General features: G+C 49.7%; 1 protein-coding gene across 7 annotated transcripts in view; it reads left to right on the forward strand.

Moving 5' to 3' along the window:
• The first annotated feature begins 242 nt into the window (after positions 1-242).
• Positions 243-23,043, forward strand: part of LOC105493788 (IQ motif and Sec7 domain ArfGEF 2) — a 91,431-nt gene continuing 68,630 nt past the window's right edge. For 4 of the 7 annotated variants that reach the window (XR_011618143.1, XM_071088468.1, XM_071088470.1 and 1 more), the window contains exon 1: positions 375-1,185. Coding sequence is in view for 6 of the 7 variants with exons in the window: in XM_071088468.1 (XP_070944569.1) it covers positions 479-1,185 (707 nt within the window). In the remaining variant the exon portion in view is untranslated. Of the gene's footprint in view, positions 1,186-23,043 lie in introns of all 7 variants that reach the window. The other 3 variants (XM_011761715.2, XM_071088469.1, XM_071088464.1) reach the window with 2 other exon arrangements.

Consider the following 23,043-nt stretch of genomic DNA (forward strand, 5'->3'; position numbering starts at 1 on the left):
GTGGAATGGAGAGATCTCTTGCGGGCTGTGATGGGGCTGGCCCTGGCCGGGCGCCGGTGCCTTGGGGCCAGTCCAGCTGCGGGTGCGGGTGGCAGCCGCAGGTGGGGCGCGCGGGGGCGGGCCGGGCGAGCCGGATGGGGGCAGGGGCGGGGGGCGGGCCGGCGGCCGGGGCGGTCCCGCGCGGCCGCGCTGCGCAGTGACTCCGCAGCGGGCGGAGCGCCGTGGGCCGCGTCCTCCCGAGCAGTGGCTGTGGTGGTGGTGGTGGCGGCGGCAGCGGCGGCAGCCTCAGCTCCTGCTCCCCGAGCCGCCGGCCCCAGCGCTGTCTCCCGGGCCCCCTAGGGCCCCCGGGCCCTCAAGCCCGGTGCGCGCCCTCGCGTCCCGCCGGCCCCCTCCCCCGGCTGGGCCCGGGGGAGGGTGGCGCCGTGAGAGAGCGGGGACCGGGCTCTCCTGCCCGTTCCCCTGCCCCTGGGCCGCCAGGATGGAGGCGGGGTCGGGGCCCCCGGGCGGCCCGGGATCCGAGAGCCCAAATCGGGCCGTGGAGTACCTGCTGGAGCTGAACAACATTATCGAGAGCCAGCAGCAGCTGCTGGAGACCCAGCGGCGGCGCATCGAGGAGCTGGAGGGCCAGCTGGACCAGCTCACCCAGGAGAACCGCGACCTGCGAGAGGAGAGCCAGCTGCACCGCGGGGAGCTGCACCGGGACCCCCACGGCGCGCGGGATAGCCCGGGCCGCGAGAGCCAGTACCAGAACCTGCGCGAGACCCAGTTCCACCACCGCGAGCTGCGGGAGAGCCAGTTCCACCAGGCGGCCCGGGACGTGGGCTACCCGAACCGCGAAGGCGCCTACCAGAATCGGGAGGCTGTGTATCGGGACAAGGAGCGGGACGCCTCCTACCCGCTCCAGGACACTACCGGTTACACAGCCCGCGAGCGTGACGTGGCCCAGTGCCACCTGCACCACGAGAACCCAGCCCTGGGTCGCGAGCGTGGCGGGCGGGAGGCCGGGTCGGCGCACCCGGGCCGCGAGAAGGAAGCGGGCTATTCGGCGGCGGTGGGCGTGGGGCCGCGGCCACCGCGGGAGCGGGGCCAGCTGAGCCGTGGCGCATCCAGGAGCTCCAGTCCCGGCGCCGGCGGAGGCCACAGCACTAGTACCAGCACCAGCCCGGCCACGACCCTCCAGAGAAAGTAAGGAATGTGTGTTTGTACCCCTGGCTCTTCCCTCTAGATCCCTCTCCAACTTGTCCAGCTGATAGAGTAAGAAGCCAGTGTCTGGTTCCGTGTCTTCCTCTCCTGTCCCAACCCGCCAGGAGAGGAGAAGCCCGGTCCCCCTTATCCAGCCGACACCCCTTCCCTGGCCACCCCAGACGGGGTTGGCCAGATGAGTGCAGGCGTCTCTTCTTTCCCGGTACCACGGCCAGCGAGGGACTAGAGCAGTCATCGTCGCCTCCCCCGCCTCCACTTCTTCAACCCCTAGCTGCATCCTTGCCAGAAGATGGGTTTTCATTTATTTATTTATTTTGGATATGCTGATTGGAATTTTTATGGTCGGCGAGGGTGTCTACTCAGAGCCCCAGGGGAGAGAAAGACCCCCCACCCCCGCCTTTTTTTTTTTTTTTTTTTTTTCGTTTTCTTTTTGCCTGATCTTTTCTCCTCTGGCTGCCTCAGCTCCATCCCTTACCAGAGAGGCAGGTGGGGACCAGAATGGCTGCTGGAGGCTGAGACATCCCTCTGAGGGGAACTGCAGCACATTCTGGCCGAGGGGAGCAAAGATGGGGGAGCAAAGATGGAGGCCAAGCCCTTGGCTAGTTCCTCAAAGTCCACCCCCTCTCCACCCTTCAAGGAAAACAACACCCATTTAAAGAGCCCTACCGGGAAGGGAAGTCTAGATTGCCCCTCTGCTGAATCGGTTCCAGTTCCTGCACTGGGGTCTGTGTGTCTATTTGGGACACCTTGGCACTGTCTCTTGGGTTGGTGGGACATGGGCTGGGTCCACTTTTTCTGTGTAGATACCACGGTGAGCTGATTGGGATACATGTATCAGGCTGAGAGAGTCAAGGGCGTGCAGGCTCCCAAGGCTGCCCTAAAGGCTCCCTTTTTTCTTTTCTGCTGTATTCGAAGGAACACTGAGCTGGGAGTTGGGAGACCTGAGTTCCCCTTTCAGCTCTGTTGCAGATTGGCTTTGTGACCTTGACTGAGTCTCTTTCTCTCTTAGGCCATCAGTTCCCCCGTGTCTTTTTAAATGGCAAGGTCTGCCTTGGATACTCTTGAAGTACCCCTCCAGCTCAGATTTGATGGTTCTGTGTTTAATCCAGCCACACTACAGAGCAAGTCTGACGTCCTGTAGCAAATGGACAGGCTTCCCCCTCCTCTCACTGCTCAGCTGGTCCTACCATGTGCCACAACCAGTGGAGTGTCTCTTGGAGGCTGGGCTGGGGGTGGGGAAACCTTCTGCCTCAGGAAATCTGCCGAGAGACAGCGCTCTGCAACTCCCCCGTGGTGAGGCAGCAGGCTGGGGTGCTGGGTTGAGATGGCTGGGCCCCAGGAGCAGCAGCTGGAGCTTGAGGGCTCGGCTGGGCTCCACTGCAGCACACCCTAAGCTGAGTTTTAGTGTGGACTGCCCCTGAGGAGTCTGGGGGCAAAGGAAATGGGTTTTCCTGCCCAGGCAGGGCTGCTGCGAGCTCAGTCCGGGAGGACTGACTGTGTGCCTTGGGGTGCCACACTGGAAGAGGGACAGAGGTAGACCAAGGTCCATTCAGGAGAGGGCCGTGGTGGGCTGGGGGAAGAGGAAGACTGCATGGGGTATGGTGGTCTTTGAGCCTGGCTGCAGAAGACTTTTCTAGAGGGGTCAGGCCTGTGACAGAGGGAGCGGATTCATTATGTGTGGCTTCAGTGGGCAGAACCCGTAACAGTGAGAACATTTGAGATAGATTAGGAAGAACTTTCCAACCTGGCCTTCTGGTGGTGCAGTGGACTGCCTCGAGAGATGGAGGTGGGAGCTGGCTGGACCTGGAGCTCTCAGCCGAGCTCGGGTGGGAGTCTGGGAGAACTGGAGGAAGCATGATTCCTGAATCAGGTAGAAAGCCCAATGAAATGATCTGGTGGTCCCCAGTTATGGGATTCCATGACTCTGGCTCTCCACCCTGCAGACATTGGTCTGAATCTCTTGGCTGACTGGTTTCCTGTTTGCTCCTGAGCTCCATGTTTCTGCTATCCGTGCAGGCCTACCTCTTGGTCCTTCCCTCTTTTTGTGAACCCCCAGGTCGCTTGTTGCGTTTCCTTGCTTTGCATTTCCTACTGGATTAATAAAGGGGTTTAGATAGTACTTTAAGTTTCTCTCCTGACCATATATTAACTGTTTGCACACCCATTATTACCTCTTTTGGACTTCACAACAAGCCTTCTGCAGTGAGTGTTGGCAACTGCATTTTAGAGATGGGGAAACTGAGGCTCCTAGATGAAGGGACCTCACTCAAGGTTACCCTACTAGTTGCTAATGGAGCTGAGAGTAGAACCCAAGTCTTCCTGTCTCCAAGGCCTGGTATTTTTTCTCTAGAGCTCTCCAACCCACAGGAGTCTCTTAGCCTCAGGACCTGGACTGGCACTGAGCTGGGAGAGGCCAGGAGAGCCTTAGGTCTCTAGAGGATTTGAGCAGGAGGAGATGAGTCTGGGATGAGTGGGGAGTTGACAGCAGCAGGGAAGAAGGCTCTGTCTCCCTCCTTTCCACTCTCCCTCCTGGCCTGGCATCAGGAGGGCCTGTTGATGCAGTAGCCATTGCTGTCACTGCTGCTGCTGCAAGCGACTCCCCTGCTAGGTCTGTTCTGGGTTTGTAAGGAGTGGGTGAGAAGCCGCTGGAAGCGAGGGCAGGCAGGGTGGGAGTTTAGCAGCAGAGGCTGCAGCATTGGGGGAGGCTAGGTGGAGCGGGTATAGGCTGGGCTCTCTTGGTCCCCAGGCTCCCCCTGGTGGAGGAAGAGGGGAGAGTGGTGCCTGGGCCGAGCTGCAGCTTGTTGGGGGGCTCCGCTGTGCCTAGGGACTTTCTTTAGTCCTCCCAATGATCCCGTGCTTCTGTCACCACGATCCACATTTTACAGCAGAAGAAACTGGGGGATCAGAGAAGTGAAGCCCACCAGAGGTTACATTACTAATAAGACAGACTCCCAATCCTGTGAACTTTCCCTCTACTGCATTGGACATCAGCTGTCATGTACACCCCCATCCATGTCATCCACCCAGGATTCCCATATCCTCCTGCACCGTCCCCTCTGGACAGGTTTCAGGATGCCAGTATCCCTTTTGCTATGCTCAGGGTGTGGCCTTTCCAGTGCAGATAGAGTGAGATGCGTCCCTACCTCCTTTTGGTCCTGGGTCCTCTGTATGCGAAGGTTTTGTTTGCTTGCTTTTTAGTAGTCGTTGGTCCTGACTAATGCTCAGGTCTTTTTACCTGGAATTGTCCACATACCCCCCCCCCCACCCGCCCGAAGCCTGGTTGATTGGAGAATAGCTCTGCTTTTGTTCTTGATCTTGGTTTGGCCCCCTTGCAGTTCTGCCACCTAGAATGATTTATAGGAGTGCTAGGGGCCCCTGCTGAGTTGCTCCACACTGAAGAGCTGCATTTCCCACGCTTTTCGCATGGGCCCAGCTCAGGCTCTGCTGTAGGTGGTGGTGGGCTGAAGCTGGTATGGTGGCAACTCTCCTTCCTTTACCCCCACCCCCACCCACCCCGCAAGTTGGCTTACATTTGGAGATAGCAACTAGAGGGGCTGGCCTGGTGGTGTTTTTTGTTTGTTTTTTTTTTTTGGTTTTTGGTTTTGGTTTGTTTTTGGGACAGGGTCTTGCTCTGTCACTCAGGCTGGAGTGCAGTGTTGCAAACATAGCTCACTTAAGTGAGCTCAGGAGTTCGAGGCTGCAGTGAGCAATTATTGCAAAAAAGAACACCAGGCTGGCCCTTCTGGTTGCTATCCCCCCAAATTTTTCAAGCAGAGACGGGGTCTCTCTGTGTTGCCCAGACTGTTCTCAAACTCCTGGGCTCAAGTGATCCTCCCTCCTTGGCATCCCAAAGCGCTGAGCCACCAAGCCCGGCCCAACGTGGTATTCTTGACAGCTAGGGCAATGTATGGTCTACCACATGCTGTCCTCTGCTTGCAGTGGGATGTCAACATGCTCCCCGCGGGGCTAAGGCCACTGAGAGACAGCACATGAGACAGCGAGCCCAGGGAGAGGCTCAGGGGAAGTCTCTCCTTTGGGGTCTTGGGTACTTTTCCCGGGGGGTGTCTCTCCTTCCCAGGAGGGAAAACCATTTATCTTCCCTCCCACTGTGTTGTGAGCATTATCTTCATGTGGGAGGAAATGGTAATGTTGAATTTAATGAGAATGAGAGTCTTGCTTCTCTATCTAGATCTGGGGCAAGAATGGGGTTGTTATCATCTGCAAACATTTCTTGGCTGTGTGCACAGTGCAGGAGGGGCCACCAGGCTGAGCAAACACCGTGCTCTTAGTGCTTGCAGAACCCCTGCTCCCCTCCGTCCAGGGAGACAGGGTTGCAGGCCTAACCATGCCATAGAGACAGTGCTCGGGACAAAATGAGTGGCAACGGTGGTGAGGAGTGGAAGTTCTCAGAGGAAGGAGGGATCAGGGCAGGCCAGGCTGCTGGTTGAGTACCTGGGTGGCAGGTGAGGGATGAGGGGTATGGAAGGAATGTGAGTGGTCCCTTCGTGGAGGTGGCTGCCAGGAGGAAGACGTCAGACCAGACTTGCTGCCTGCCCTTTCCTCATCTGTCCCACCCCTGCCTACTGTGGTCTCTGAATTTGCTGGGAGCAGAATAAAGGCCTGGAGCATGGGGAAGAGGCCACACGTGTACCGAGTGAGTCTCAGCCTTCTGCCAGGCCCCACGCTATGTGGCTTTATGTAATAATAGCTAACATTTTTTCACTGCTCTTACTGTGTGCTAAGCACTATTTGTTCTAAGCGCTCTCCGTGTATTAATTCATTCAGTCTCCACATGAATCCTCTCATGTAGATATTGTTATTAACTCCATTTTACAGATGAGGAAACTGAGGTCCAGAAAGGTTGGATAGCATACCCAGGATCACTCAATGAATAAATGGCAGAACTGTGAAGGAGCTGGAGGAGCCCAGGGAGTTGGGCTGCAGGGTCTGCAGTGTTCTAACCCACCATGGAGCACTACTTCTTGTCTCATTTGCACAGAGCCCCTGCCAGATGGGTGTGTTTGTTCGATTGTTTGTTTTATGGAGTTTCGCTCCTGTCGCCCAGGCTGAAGTGCAGTGGCATGCTCTCGGCTCACTGCAACCTCCGCCTCCCGGGCTCAAGCAATTCTAGTGCCTCAGCTTCCCGAGTAGCTGGGACTACAAGCACGTGCCACCACCCCCGACTAATTTTTATATTTTTAGTAGAGATGGGGTTTCACCATGTTGGTCAGGCTGGTCTTGAATTCCTGACCTCAGGTGATCCGCCTCTGCCTCCCAAAGTGCTGGGATTACAGGCATGAACCACCGCGCCCGGCCTATTATCTTCATTTTTTCAGACAAGGAAACAAGGATCAGAGAGGTACAGTGACCTGCCCAAGGTTATTCAGGCAGATGGAGCCCAGAACTGTCTGGCTTCCAAGTCTATGGTACACCACTGCCTCCCGCAGGCAGGCTTTAAAGGCACCAGAGCTGCTCCAGGTGTGTGGCTCTAGCTTCCTCCAGCAGAGCTCCCAGGACCGCTGCTCTAGGCAGGCTCCCTCTCACCATCACCCCCTGAATTTTGGCCGTGGTCTCCTAGTAGATTGCCCCTGCTGCTCTCACTCCATCAAGCCTCTGATGAGATGCAGCCAGACCATGTTCTGCGGTCCAGCTCTAGTAGTTTCACGCTCTCTTTGGCCCGAAAACTCCTCTGCCTGCCCTGCAATGTCTTCTTAGGATCTGTCCCCAGTCTGCCTTTTTCCTCTCATCTTTTTACAGACTGTGCTTCAGCCAGGCTGACCCGTGTGTCCCCCCTGGTTAGCCCACTCAGGCCTTCTGCTAGCCTCTAAGTCTTTGCTCACGTTGTTCCCTTCTCTTGGGCTGTTGTACCCAGTTCCCAGGCTGGACTCAGCTGTTACCTCTTCTGTCTGTTTGCTGGTGTCTCTGATGGTTGGTCTATCCTTGACCCTCTCAGTGAACACTCTGCCCCTTTTTATTCCTTCATGGTGGTTTACGTCTCATGTCCCCTCTGTTAGACCGAGAGCCCCTTCAGATTTACATTTAACTGACATACATTGAGTGCATTTGGTGTGTCAGGTTCTGTGTTACATGCTGCGGGCATGCGTGAAGGAGCTATAAGCTTGGAAACACGTAGCACAGCACATAGTAGCTGCTTAATAAATACTGAGTAGACAAATGAATGTCTGATTGAGTCCTGCTGAACTAATGGTCAAAGGTACCTAATATTTTCTTCCTTCCAGGACTCCTGTAGTAGGAAATGACAACTTCAGAATTCTCTTGGGGTAGGCACAGTAGCTCCCAGCACTTTGGGAGGTCAAGGCGGGAGGATCACTTGTGCCGGGGAGGTTGAGGTTACAGTGAACTATGATTGTGCCACTGCACACCAGCCTGGGCAACAAATCGAGATCCCGTCTCTAAGGAAAAAGAAATTCTTTTGGCTTTTCTTTGGCTTTTTTCTCATGCTCCCTGGAGCCATTTTGGCCTTTGCTGTCTCTTCTCATGCTCACCAGCCTTCCGATTCATAGAATGTCAAGATAGCAGACTTGGATGAGACTTTGGAGACATTTAGACCAATCTGCTGTTCATTATCTCTCCCTGTCATGTCAGGCTGTGGTCCTGACCCTCGATGCCAAGTCTTCTGTTCTGAAAGGAGCAAAGAGGCCTGCACAGGACCTGTGTGCAGTTCACTCAGCCCAGTGGGAAGTTGCTTATTTATCCATCAGACCTTTCTTGAGCTCAGACCCTGAGCTGGACATGGTATCTCAGGGTTGACGTAAGACTTGGCCCCTCTGCCTCACTCACTGCGGTGTTCCCTGGCAGGATCATAAACATTGGTCATGGGGAAGAATGCTTAGTAAGTGACTTACTTCCTCTTTTGGGGAAGCTCGTTTAGGGCAACATAATTTGCCAGTTACTACAGCTTCCTCATGGTATTTGGTTTCTCTCCAAGCCTGCCTGTTGGAAGCATTTACACGGGGAAGCCCATTCCCCAGTGCTTAGTAGTTGAAGCTCTCTGGGACCTTAGCATTCAGAGAAAGCATGGTGCCATGGAAGGACTTTGTGTGACTCTAGGCAAATCACTTTCAGAGCTTCAGTTTTCTCAAGTAGTACATAGGAATAAAACTGTATTTTCTGATGCATGAGATTCATGTTGCCAGCCCCCTACCCCCCTCAAAAAATTGTATCAGAAAATTTCCTGGCTGTCTGGCATACCGTACATCAAGGTCCTGATCAGGCTGGGAAGCTGAGAATGGAAAATAATACATGAGACTGCCCTGCCCCCTAGAGGCGGAATGTGGCAAACACACAACAGTGCAAAGACCGATGCATCGCATCCCTTTCAAAACAGAGATGACAAGCCAGAGCTACACGGCTGATCAGGATTATTCCTCTAACATTTTAGATGTAAATGTATCACTGTCATCACCTGATAGGTACCGTTTCACTAGTGTTTCACTAGTGCCTTTCTTTGGAGCGATGTGATTTTTATACCTTTTTAAAGGAGTGATATGACTGCATATCCAGGCCCTGTGATTTCCTACTGGATTCCAGGATACAGCATACTGCATTCACCTGAATAAAACTGACATTTTCCTTCATATAACCACTTTAGAATTATTGTCATTAGATCTGTAATGAAAAGGACCTGACTTGGCCCTTCCCCCACATTTTCTTATAAATCTGGGAGGCATCTCACACAACTGTATATCTGATATGCCAGCCAATTCATAAACAACCCATCTCATTGTGATTGTTGTGAAAATTAAATAAGATGACGTAGGTGAAGCACTGAGCACACAGTATGTGTTTACTCAGCGATAGTCATTATTATTAATAGTAACTCTGTAAAGCTCTGTGCTGTGGGAGGACAGGAGGAGAAGCCATGTGGCAGCTCACCACATTTCAGAGAGAGAGGTCAGTCCAGTGAATATTGCATGCCAGGATGTGCCATGCCTTGTGCCATCACAGGCAGAGAATTCCATGATTAGTATCATATAGTTCCTGGTTTCGAGGTGCTCATAATTGGGTGGAGAAGGTGGTGGTGGAAATAGATGATTGCAGTGTGCTATCCAGTGTGTTATGCCAGAGGGGAGCACAGGGGGCCACAGGTGCTCAAAGGAGGGACATCACCCCGGACTGTCAGGGAAGGCTTACTGGAGGAGGTGATACCTGAGCTGAGGCTTGGAGGATGAGTTGGAGTTAGGTAGGTGAAGAAGGACAGCATGTGGGTTGGTGGGAATTGGGGGCAAAAGGGAGGTGAAGGCAGAGGGGCCAGCATGAGCAAACACACAGAGGTATGGGCCCAGCAGGATATATGTATGGGGAGGTTTTTTCTTTTTCTTTTTTTTTTTGTATGAGTTCAATACAAACTAGAGCACAAACAGGGAGGCTCAGAGGGGAGTCTGGAGGGTTGGTCAGCTCACATCATGAGGACACTTCACTAGCAGCGTCAAGAGCTTTCTGCTGTTTTGTTTTTGTTTTTGTTTTGTTTTTATTTTTGTTTTTTTTGAGATAGAGTTTTGCTCTTTCGCCCAGACTGGAGTGAAGTGGCGCCATCTCAGCTCACTGCAACCTCTTCCCCACCCCAGGTTCAAGCGATTCTCCTGCCTCAGCCTCCCGAGTACCTGGGACTACAGGCGTGCGCCACCACGCCTGGCTAATTTTTGTATTTTTAGTAGAGACAGGGTTTTGCCATGTTGGCCAGGCTGGTCTCAAACTCATAACCTCAGGTGAGCCACCCGCCTCGGCCTCCCAAAGTACTAGGGTTACAGGCATGAGCCACCATGCCTGGCCAAGTAACATTTTAAACTGGGGGAGAGGTGCCTATTGTGTGGTGTGGGAGAACATGTCAAGAGCCACATTTTGGAGAGATCCCTCTAGAGGACAGTTTGGAAGGTAGATTGGAGGGTATCCAGGGAGGAGGCTGGTGCAGCAGTCTAGATGAGAGATGATCAGGCCTGCGCTTGGGCAGTGGGAGTAGAGATAATCTATGTGGGGAGAAAGATGATGATAGTGGGGGAGCGCAGCCTGCTATGGAAGCTCAGAGGAGTGGCAGCGTTCATGACCAGTAGGGTTTTAGTAATACCAGCATAGAAATCAAGAAACTACAAGTTGGAAGGACTCTGACAAATCATCCAACCGAAGCTGTTCATTTTACAGATGAGAAGACTGAGGCCCAGAGAGAGAAAGGACTTGTATAAGGCCAGTCAGGGTGTGAGCAGAAAAGAGAACGCTGATTAGAAGAGTCACCCTAGTATGAATGCCAGCATTCAGAGCATCTTTTCTTTCTTTCTTTTTTTTTTTTTTTTTGAGATAGAGTCTCTCGTTCTGTCACCCAGGCTGGAGTGCAATGGTGTGATCTCGGCTCACTGCAACCTCCCCCTCCTGGGTTCAAGGGATTCTCCTGCCTCAGCCTCCCGAGTAGCTGGGATTACAGGGGTGCACCACCACACCCAGCTAATTTTGTATTTTTAGTAGAGACAGGGTTTCTCCATGTTGGTCAGGCTAGTCTTGAACTCCCGACCTCAGGTGATCTGCCCACCTCGGCCTCCCAAAATGTTGGGATTACAGGCATGAGTCACTGCGCCCCGTGCATCTTTTCTTAAATGTGCTGTTTCGGCCAGGTGCGGTGGCTCACACCTGTAATCCCAGCACTTTGGGAGGCTGAGGCAGGTGAATCATAAGGTCAGGATTTCGAGACCAGCCTGGCCAACGCAGTGAAACCCTGTCTGTACTAAAAATATAAAAAATTAGCTGGGTGTAGTAGGGGGCACCTGTATCCCAGCTACTTGGGAGGCTGAGGCAGGAGAATCGCTTGAACCCGGGAGGCGGAGGTTGCAGTGAGCCGAAATCTCACCACTACATTCCAGCCCGGGTGACAGTGTGAGACCCTGTCTCAAAATAAAATAAAATAAAATAAAATAAAATAAGATAAGATAAGATAAAATAAGATAAAATAAAATAAAATAAAATAAAATAAGATAAAATAAAATACAAAATAAAATAAAATGCGCTGTTTTCTGCCTTGAAATCCCATGAAAGTTGCAGGGATTATCATACTTATGTCCCACAGATGAGAAAACTGCGGTCAAAAGGAAGCTAGGCAACTTGTTGGGGAGAAAGTGATGAAGGGGCATCACCTAAAGGACTCTTGCTTTGATGGCAGACAGACCCGCTGCTCTGTTCCAGCCTCTCTGAAATCAAATCTAGAATCATGGCTGGGGAATGAACCCAAGGTTCTCTTTCTCCCCCTGGCTCAGGCCCAGCCTTCTTTCTGCTGTTTTTTGTCTTACATGGTTTCATTTGCTATAACTGAGGCAGCTCAGAGGCAGTTTCTGGCCTGACAGCCAGGTCTGTCATCCCTGTTTTTCTGTTTTTATGGAAGAGAGTGGACCTGTGTCTGTCTTTAGTATATCCCCATTACCTTGGGCGGGGCAGCTCTACCCCAGGTGTCTTTGTTTTGAGGCCCGATGATACTGATTCACAAAGAATGAGCTTTGGAGACAGACAGACCTGGGTTTGAATCTATGTTCCACCCCAACACGTGGGATGGCCTCAGCTAGGTCATTTTACCTTTTCTGAATTTTAGTTTTTCTGTAAAATGGGATAACAATGCCTATTTCTCAAGTTTTTTGTTTGTTTGTTTGTTTTGAAACAGGGTCTCTTTCTATCAGCCAGGCTGGAGAACAGTGGTGCGATCACAGCTCACTGCAACCTCGACATCCTGGGTTCAAGTGATCCTCCTACCTCAGCCTCCCAAGTAGCTTGGACCACAGACATGCACTACCATGACCAACTATTTTTTTTGTAGAGACAGAGTCTCCCCATGTTGCCTGGGCTGGTCTTGAACTCTTAGGCTCAAGCAATCCTCCCACTTCGGCCTCCTAAAGTGTAGGGATTATAAGCATGAGCCACCGTGCCTGGCATATTTCTCAAGGTTAGCCAAGATAATTTGGATGGCATTCGCTGATACTGTAGGTGCTCCATAAATAGTCATTTTTCTTCTCTTTCATGAAATCTCCCATGGACAATGACTTAACGAATCAAAGCTTTGCTTCCCCTGAAAACTGGTATATTTCTTCCTTCCCAATGTGAAGCTGTCGTAGCTCATTGTCTCTTCCTTTTTGCCTCAGCCACCAGTTAATTTGAAGCATAGCTCTAGCATCTTTGTTGATTTCTTTTTCGGAGTTCTTATTTTCGAGTTCAATTTCTATTCTGTGTAATTGGAGTAAGCACCCTCAAATCTTTGTGACTCGAGCAGGTATAAGTAACTAATGGGTGTAAATAGTTGAATGAATGTAAGGCTGAAGAGGCTGGACTGGCGATGGTGGGATTTGAAGAGGACCAGAGGGTGGAGCAGGCTGGGGCAGCCGAGACAGTATCTGCATGGATGGTTGTGAGGAGCCAAGGGGTCAGTTAGGAGGGGCCAGCCCTTCACCCGCCTCTCTTACCTCCTGTTCTCAAAAGAAGCATAGATTGGAGAACAGGACCTCATGTCACCCAGAATCATCAGCCTCCCCATTTCATATTTACAGTGTGGAAGCCAGAGTTCTAAAGAAAGAGAAGGGCTTGTTTAGACAAATTAAATCAAAGCAATGCACATACACAGTTTTTGAAAGGCAAAATAGTACATAAGGACTCATGTAGTAAAAAGCTGATGTCTTCCTATCCCCTGCTTCTCAGCCCCAGATGCAACCACTTTTCCCATTTAGTTCTTCTGATGGTAACTTCCTATCTCTAAATAACATGCTTGAATGGGTATTTCCTATTTATCAACTTTAAACATTATCTTGACTTTTTCCTACTATGACAAAATAATTTAGCTTATTTACAACAGCTGACTCTTTCTCAGCACTCCCTTCCAGTTGGTTTTTTTTGTTTTTTTTTTTTGTTTTTTTGTTTTTTTTTTTGAGACAGGGTCTCACTCAGTGGGCCAGGCTGGAGTACAGTGGTGTGATCATAGCTCACTATGACCTCAAACTCCTGAACTCAGGCAATCTTCCTGCCTCAGCCTCCTGAGTAGTTAGGACCACAGGTGCATGCCACTACACCTGACGAAGTTTTAATTTTTTTTTTTTTTTTTTTTTTTTTTAGAGACGGGTTCTCGCTATGTTGCCCAGTTAGGTCTCGAACTCCTAGGCTCAAGTGATCCTCATCCCTCGGCCTTCCAAAGTGCTGGGATTGCAGGGGTGAGCCACTGCGCCTGCCCCCTCCCAGATTTTGAGAGTTTTATTACTGTTTGGGCTCCTCTATTAGTTATTATTAAAACTATTTTAAACTGTGACTTCTTATTTCATCGGTTTTCCACAGCATCTCTTGACCATATATTTTGTAAGACATAGTTATTAGTGCCATCCTTCCCTCCATCTCTCCTTCCCCTCTTCCACCTTCCAGTCTCTATGTTCTGTACTTGTGTATCTAGCAAGGTAGATTACATTTGCATTCTATTCTCTAAAAATAATTATATCTTCAATGCTTTATCCAGAGAGATTGATTATAAAAATTACCTGGCAGTACACTGTTTATGTGATTATGACTATGTCACTATCAGTCATCACAGGGCCAAATAGTGTACTGTAATTATACCTCATCACTCACAGTTACACAACCTTTGTACTCCCAGGACTGTTTCAAAACTTCATGCCAAAATATAATGTGAATACAGAAAAGTGCTCATATCAGAAGTGATATGACCATATCACTTGGTTTTTTATAAACCAAACCCCTAGGTAACCAGCATTCCGAGCAAGGTCTGTTTTTTATTCACCCTGAGTGGTACTCAGGCAGCTCTTTCAGTTTGAAGGACTAAGTATCTTTTTTTTTTTTGAGATGGAGTCTCGCTCTGTCGCCCAGGCTGGAGGGCGGTGGCATGATCTTGGCTCACTGCAACCTCTGCCTCCCGGGTTCAAGTGATTCTCCCATTTCAGCCTCTCTAGTAGCTGGGACTACAGGTGCCCACCACTATGCCTGGCTAATTTTTGTATTTTTAGTAGAGGTGAAGTTTCGAACTCCTGACTTCAGGTGATCCACCCACCTCGGCCTCCCAAAGTGCTGGGATTATAAGCGCGAGCCACCGTGCCTGGCTTTTTTTTTTTTTTTTTTTTTTTTTTTTTTTAAAGACAGGGCCTCACTCCGTTGCACAGGTTCGAGTGCAGTGGCTCAACCTCCACCTGCTGGATTCAAGTGATTCTCCTGCCTCAGCCTCCTGAGTAGCTGGAATTACAGGTGTGTGCTACCACACCCAGCTAATTTGTATTTTTAGTAGAGATGGGGTTTCACCATGTTGGCCAGGTTAGTCTGGAACCCCAGACCTCAAGTGACCTGCCCACCTTGGCCTCCCAAAGTGCTGGGATTACAGGCGTGAGCCACCATACCTGGCCCTCTCCTTATGTTATTTCTTTGATCATTCCCTTCCCTTAATTTGCTCTGTTTTCTTGTTTGGGAATGTCCGTTAGTTGGGTGTTGAACTTTCTGTAGGCTGTTGATCCGGTAAGCTGCTTACCTTTTCTCTCATACTTTCTATTTTATGGTATGTGAATAAGTTAATAGAAAGTCTGACTGAGCCAGGCATGGTGGCTCATGCCTGTAATCCCAACACTTTGGGAGGCTGAGGCAGGAGGATCACTTGAGCCCAGAAGTTCGAGACCAGCCTGGGCAATATGATGACATGATGAAACCCTGTCTCTACAAAAAAAAAAAAAAAAAAAAAAAGAAAGAAAGAAAGAAAGAAAATCTGACTGAGCGGTGAGCTGCCTGCGTATCCAGGCTTGCTTGTCTACTCACTGGCTTCATTTTGGTGAGCTGGCAGGGAGTTGGTTGTTATAATGCCCAAAGACCAGAATGAATAGCACTTTATTTTGGGGGCACCAACATGCCACTAGGTGTCTTGACTCATCCCAGATAGTTTAATTCCTTTAGCAAGCAGCCCTCTGATACTTTGCCTAGGGGTGAATGCCAGGCGGCCTGTGTTCTAGGTCTCAGGGTTGGGGTGGCAGGGAAGGAAGGATGTCGTATACTTACCTTCCATTTATCCCTGTGTCCAGTGCCCTGGTTCCTCCTACCCTCTCTTGCAGCTAGCATCTCCAAGTCTGGAGTCTCTCTGGGCCTCTGCTGGCCTGACTGTCTCCCTCCTCAGCTGCAAGCCCCTAAGTGGTGTTCCTGGATCTCCCTCAACTGTGAACACCCTGCTGTTTGTTTTTTGCTTCCAGAAATTTGTTGGAATCTCTCACCCACTGATCTCACCCTCTCCCATCCTCCTCCCTGTTACGAGTTCATACTTTATTTTATTCCTTCATTTTCATTATGGTGGGATCCTGGGAGAGAAAGGAGATAAACATTTATGCCCTTGAGGTGGAAACTAAGGCGAAAGCTACTTTAAAAAATGATTGTTTTGCTTTTTCAACCCAGACTGAAACGGGAAACTGTTAGTAGGCCCCCCACATAGCCAAGTCTGGATGACCTCATTTGGGCCTGTGTTGCTTCTGGCCCCAGCCCTTATCATAAGCATTCCTCCAGTGGCCTCCAGAGCACCCCTTCCCTCAACCTCTCCTGCCTAGACCATGGAGTCAAGCGAGCCCTCAGTCGAGGAACCGGACACCTGGGTTCTGATCCCAATCCTGCCCCTGCCTCCCTCTGGACCCCTGGGCCAGCCCCTCCACCTCTCTGGGTGCCCTCTCTGTGGCTTGAGAGGCTCTCCGTCTGCTATGAGCTGGGCTTTGCCGGGATTGGCTGGGTGCCTGGAGGGCAGCCCAGCCTCTTTGTCCAGGCGATGGGAGCAAGTGGGCCAGAGATGGGCCCCAAGCGCTCAGGAGGGGGCTTGGAGGCTGAACTGAGGCTTCTGCAACAGCGGGCTGTGCTAGCTGCTCCCCCTTCTGCCCACTCTTTCCCATCATGGCTGACCCTCTATCCCTCTGCCTCCAGCAGAGGGAGGAAAGAAGGTAAGGCTAGAGAGCTAGTTCTGTTTTCCTTTGCTTCTTCTCTGTCTCTCTCATTGTAGTACCGAGCTAATCTGTGCTACAATGCCTGTGCCTAACCCCACCTTCCTTTTTTGGTGTTCCCCTTTTCCGTCCTTGAATGATTGTCTCTTCTAGAAGCGCTACTTGAGTGTTCGTAGGGTGGGGGCTTGGGCTGCACTGTGTGGTGGGGAGACAGGAGACAGATGAGGGAGAGGGGCCAAGCTTGTAGGCTGGGATGGGAGATGAAGTGCCACTTGGCTCTGAGATGACAGAAGGAAGCAGCAGCTGTAGCAGTTAAAAGCATTGGTTTTGGAATCAGACAAACCTAGACTTGAATCTCGGCTCCACTACTTATTAGCTGTGTGAGTCTGGGTAAGTCACATTGCTCCTCCGTACCTCAGTGACTGCATCCATACAATGGGAAGAACTACTTTGCACAACAGTTATGAAGATTGTGCAAAGTAGTAGGTACAACTGTGGACCATTGTAGGTGCAACTAGATAGTAACTTTATGGCTGGGCATGGTGGCTTATGTCTGTACTCCCGGCACTTTGGGAGGCTGAGGCAGGATTGCTTGAGGCCAGGAGTTTAAGACCAGCCTGGGCAGCATAGCAAGACCCCATCTCTACAAAAAATGAAAAAATTAACTGGGCATGGTGGTATATGCCTATAGTCTTTTTTTTTTTTTTTTTTTTTTTTTTTTTGAGACAGAGTCTTGCTCTGTCGCCCAGGCTGGGGTGCAGTGGCCGGATCTCAGCTCACTGCAAACTCCGCCTCCCGGGTTTAGACCATTCTCCTGCCTCAGCCTCCCGAGTAGCTGGGACTACAGGCGCCCGCCACCTCGCCCGGCTAGTTTTTTGTATTTTTTAGTAGAGACTGGATTTCACCGTGCTAGCCAGGATGGTCTCGATCTCCTGACCTCGTGATCCACCCGTCTCGGCCTCCCAAAGTGCTGGGATTACAGGCTTGAGCCACCGCGCCCGGCATGCCTATAGTCTTAGCTACTCAGGAGACTGAGAGCAGAAGATTGTTTGAGCCCAGAAGTTCAAGGATGTAGTGAACTATGATCATGCCATGGCACTCCAGCCTGGGTGACAGAATGAGACCCTGTCTAAAAAAATAAATAGGGTGGGTCATCCTTGTAATCCTAGCACTTTGGGAGGCTGAGGCAGGTGGATCACTTGAGGCCAGGAGTTCGAGACCAGCCTGGCCAATATGGTGATTCTCCATCTCTACTAAAAATACAAAAATTAGCTAGACGTGGTGGTGCACACCTGTAATCCCAGCTACTTGGGAGGCTGGGGCACGAGAATCACTTGAACCTGGGAGACAGAGGTTGCAGTGAGCCAAGATTGCGCCACTGTACTCCAGCCTGGGTGACAGAGTGAGACTCTGTCTCAAAAAATAAAAAATGAGAAAAATAAATAAATAGTAACTTTATTTGGATTATTATAAGGCAGAATATGCTAAGGCCCAAATAAAGTCTGCTTGTTACTTTATTATGATTATATAACATATAGTATTTGCTTATGATTGAAAGGAGCATGAGGTTAGAGAAGGTATTCTCTAAGAAGGCAGCTTTTGACCTCACCACTCCTTGGATCAAGCCTCCCAGGGGCTCCCTGGCAACTACAGAATGAGGCTCACGCTGTGCTGCCTGGTATTCGAGGCTCTCTTGGTTGTAATCTCTGCCTTTCTTCTCTTCAAAATGTAAATGTGAAGTGATACTTGTCTCTTTATTTCCTGAAAAAGACATTTTAAAAGTGATAGACAAATATTTCATTTGAAGTATATAGCAATCTTCCTCATCATTGTCATCATCATCAACATCATTTTTATCATCCCAGAACCTGTACAGTGAGTTGTGTTAAACAAGGACTATAGGAACAAAAATCACCCGCAAAAGGATAGCCAGCCACTGAAACCACCATGGCCTTCATTTTGCCGTTTACCTCCATCTTTGCTTTCAAGATTGTTTGTCTCCATTACTAAAAGTGATTCCAGTATCTGACAAGCTTTCTGATTTGTCCTATGGTTCTATTTCTTCTTTTTAAATAATCTTCATGAGACTTTCTTGCGTAACACCATTACCTCATCCACCTGTTCTCTATACTTTTTGTCATTATCTCATCCACCTGTTCTCTATATTTTTTGTCATTTCTGGGTCTGATTCTTGACTTCCTTAGAAAGGAGTTTTCCTCTCTACCTGAATCATCTTTCTTTTTTTTTTTTGGAGACGGAGTCTCACTCTGTTGCCTGGTGGAGTGCAGTGGTGCAATCTCGGCTCACTGCAACCTCCGCCTCCCAGATTCAAGCAGTTCTCTGCCTTAGCCTCCCAAGTAGCTGGGACTACAAGCATCTGCCATCATGCCCAGCTATTTTTTTTTGTATTTTTAGTAGAGATGGGGTTTCACCATCTTGGTCAGGCTGGTCTTCAACTCCTGACCTTGTGATCCACCCGCCTCGGCCTCCCAAAGTGCTGGGATTACAGGCGTGAACCACTGCGCCTGGCTACCTGAATTGGCTACCTGAATCATCTTTCAAAAGGTTTTCACTTTCACTTTTTTTTTGTTTAGACGGAGTTTCGCTCTTTCACCCAGGCCGGAGTCAAGTGGCACGATCTGGGCTCACTGCAACCTCTGCCCCCCAGGTTCAAGTGATTCTCCTGCCTCAGCCTCCTGAGTAGCTGGGATTATAGGCGCCCACCATCATGCCTGGCTAATTTTTGTATTTGTAGTAGAGATGGGGTTTCACCATGTTGGCCAGGCTGGTCTCCAACCCCTGACCTCAGGCAATTCACCCGCCTCGGCCTCCCAAAGAGCTAGGATTACAGGCGTGAACCACTGTGCCCGGCCTACTTTCACTTTTTACATTGTCATGATTTAGGTGTCACCTGAACTTGGGAATCATCTTTACCTCCCCCTAGTGCTTTTCTCCTTCCTCGCTGTCACAAGTAGGTCTTTGTGCCACTTGTGGTTTAGGGAAGTGCTTGCATGCTCCTTTGGGTAAGGCTACAGCTCCACTCATTCCTCAAGCCACTCTGTTTCCTTCCTAACCCTACACTCAAGTTGTACTGAACTATGTAGAGTTTCCTAAGCATGTCAGGCTTCTTTATGCTTCCATGCCTTTATTCTGACTGTTCCTATGGCTGAATGCCTTTTTTTTTTTTTTTGACAGAGTCTCACTGTGTTGCCCAGGCTGGAGTGCAATGGTGTGATCATGGCTCACTGCAGCCTCTACCTCCTGGGCTCAAGTGATCCTCCCACTCCAGCCTCCCGAGTAGCTGGGACCACAGGCATGGGCCACCACACCTGGCTAATTTTTTGGTTGTTTGTAGGGACAGGGTCTCCCTATGTTGTCCAGGCTTGTCTCAAACTCTTGGGCTGAGGCAGTCTTCCCGCCTCAGCCTCCTGAGTAGCTGAGACTATAGGTATACACCATCATGCCCGCCTAATGTTTGTATTTTTGTAGAGACAGAGTTTTGCTATGTTGCCCAGGCTGGTCTCAACCTGGGCTCAGGCAATCCTCTCACTTTAACCTCTCGAGTAGCTGGGACTATAGGCACACACTAATATGCCTGGCTAATTCTTATTTCATTGTAGAGACGGAGTCTCCCTGTGATCCCCAAGCTGGTCTTAAACTCCTGGGCTCAAGCAGTCCTCCTGCCTTGGCCTCCTAAAGTGCTGGGATTACAGACATGAGCCACCATGCCTGGCCCCAAATGCCTTTTTACCCTTGTCTTCATGGCAGATAACTAGTTAACTGGTTCTTCTTCTTCTTCTTCTTTTTTTTTTTTTTTTTTTTTGACACAGGGTTGTGCTCTGTTGCCCAGGCTGGAGTGCAGTGGCGTGATCATAGCTCGCTGAAGCCTCAAATTCCTGGGCTCAAGTGATCCTCCTGCCTCAGCCTGAGGAAGGCCTAGAAACTTATTTCTCTCTGTTGCTACCACACCTGGCTAACTATTCAAATTTGAAGGACATCTAAGTACCTCACACTGTTCCAGGCACTTGGAAACAGTGAGCAAAATAGACAAAACTTCTGCTCTGTGGAGCTGAGATTCTAGTGTATGGATGTCTGGGATGGGCGTGGAAAAGAAACAAATAAACCAGAAGACACATAATATGTCAAGTAGTGGTAAGTGCTATGGGGAAAAATAAAGCTGCACGAGCCTGGGGAGTGCAGAAGGCCCAGTCAGCTCCACCACAGCCAGTGTTTGCACAACCATTATTAAGCAGCATTTTCTCATTTAAGCATTTTCCAATGTTATCACATATTCTTTATAACCATAATCCTCCCAACGGCCCTATCATATTAGTGCTATTATTATCTCCATTACATTGATGAAGCAACTGAAACTTAGGGTCGTAAATTGCATAGCTAGGAGAGGCAGAGCTGAGACCCAAATCCAGGCCTGTCTGACCTAAAGCCTGGACTCATAACTACTGTCATTCTACAAACCTCAACACAATTCTCTGAAGTCAGAATTATTATGCCTATTTTATAATTGGGGAAACTGAGTTCAGAGAGGAGAATGGATTCATCCATGGGTTGCACAGCAAATGAATGGATTTGAACCCAGATCCGTGAAGGCTAGGGCCTTCTACAAACCCTGAGGCCTAAGGCTCTATAGACTTACCTGCTTCCACATTTCTAGGGCCCAAGCAAGTTATCAGTAGAAGCCCTTGACCCTCCACGCTTCTCTTCCCTCCCATAGTTCATATGGAGCCTTGAGATATGTAGATACCCCAGCCAACATGTCCAAGCCCTGTCTGTCTCCCCTTCCCCTTAGGCCACTCCTTGGGCCTAACAGATGGACCTGGGTAATAAGACCATGCAATTCCCGAAAGTAAGCCCAAGAAATTTAGGCAAGAAATTCTGAGGTCCTTGGTGCTTGAAGTGCAGCCTAGAAGGGACAGGGCCAAAGATCCTGATGGGTCCTGATGGCATTACAGACATTTTGCCTGATGGAGAGTGGCCCCTAAAGTGTGGGCCCCAGTGTAGGGCCTTCTGTTTATCAGTACAACCCATGAGATTGTGATTCGTAATAGGCTGGCCTCCAAGATCCTCCTCCTTTGACTTCCTAAGCTAGGTCCTACTTTGCAGGGAAGGGAACAAGGGGTGTTCTGCGGGCCTGGGCCTTCAGAGGCTCTGGCTGGTGAAGAATGGAGCTCTCCCAGCAAGCCCTGGTGGACATGTGCACTGATTCTTACGCCCCCCACTTCACAGTATTTTGTTCCCAGTACTCTCAGGCTACTTAACCAATTTAATTTCTTAGTAGCTTTTTGAACATTATACTTTCAATGCATTTTTAAATTAGGAAATTTAGAAAAACTAGGAAAAGTAGAGGAGAAAAACATTACACATAATTACAGCACCCAGAGGCAACCACTCTGAGCATCTGGTGTATTGCCCTTGTTCTCTGCATTTTTTTCATGTAGTTGAAATGATTTTACACATACAGTTTTTTTTCTTGATTTTTCCATTTGAGCATTTCCCCATGTCATTGCATATTCTTCATAACCATCATTTTTAGTGGCAACTGATATACCACAATGGACTTCATCATCCTCTTAATGTAGGGTGTTGCCGGGCGCGGTGGCTCACGCCTGTAATCCCAGCACTTTGGGAGGCCGAGGTGGGTGGATCACAAGGTCAGGAGATCGAGACCACAGTGAAACCCCGTCTCTACTAAAAATACCAAAAATTAGCCGGGCGCGGTGGCGGGCGCCTGTAGTCCCAGCTACTCAGGAGGCTGAGGCAGGAGAATGGCGTGAACCCGGGAGGCGGAGCTTGCAATGAGCCGAGATCGTGCCACTGCACTCTAGCCTGAGGGACAAAGCGAGACTCCCTCTCAAAAAATAAAAATAAAAAAATAAAAAAATAAAAATGTAGGGTGTAGAAGCTGTGCCCATTTTTTTCACTGATTTAAATCATGCTGCGATAGGCTTCCTTGCACACACAGCATCAAAGGAACTTATATCTTTTAGGGAACTGATCTTATATAGGGACAATTGTATTCAGCTTATTTCCCTTTCTAGATGGTCCCTCTAGCTAGGTCCAATTCATTTTTTTAGTCATTCATTTATTCATTAATTTCATCACCACATATTTACTCCATACACCTGGAAACCAGACTCTGAGATATGCGGGTCCAAGCAGGAATGAGGCGGAGCTCCTGACTACCAGGAGCTCCCAGTCGCTGGGAGAGTTAGCCATGGAAATAGACAATTTCAGAATAGTTTGATCAGGGCTGTGATGGAGGCAAGAAAAGGATACTGTGGGAGAACAGAGGTGGGGCTCTTAACCCAGTCTAGGGATGTTAATATACGCTTCCTGGAGGAGGTGGTGCCTAAATGAGTCATGGAGGATGAATAGGAGTTGGCCGGAATAAGAAAGGGAGCTTCCTGTTAAACACAATGAGTTGGATAAACTTATTTCTCTCTGTTGCTTTCCCAAATCTCATTAAAATATGAAAAAAGGAATAAAAAAGGTAGAAACACATAAGGTCCGGGATGCTGACCAGAAGTAAACTATTCTAATCCCAGCAGTGCTCAGGATTGAGAGGTACTGAAGGTACATCCTCGGAAGGCAGGATGAAATATGGACCTGAGAATGGGAATGTTGAAAATCTTTTCTGTCTGGGCACAGTGGTTCGTGCCTGTAATTCCCCCACCACTTTGGGAGGCCGAGGTGGGAGGATTGCTTGAGCTCAGGAGTTTGAGACCAGCCTGGGCAACATAGTAAAACCCTGTCTCAAACAAACAAACAAACAAACAAACAAACAAGCAAACAAACAAACCAAAGATTGGCTGGGTGTGGTGGCATGTACCTGTGGTTCTAGCTACTCAGGAGGCTGAGGTGGGAGGATCGCCTGAGCCCAGGAGGT

Source organism: Macaca nemestrina, chromosome X (assembly GCF_043159975.1).
Source record: "Macaca nemestrina isolate mMacNem1 chromosome X, mMacNem.hap1, whole genome shotgun sequence".
In the NCBI taxonomy this organism is placed as follows: domain Eukaryota; kingdom Metazoa; phylum Chordata; class Mammalia; order Primates; family Cercopithecidae; genus Macaca; species Macaca nemestrina.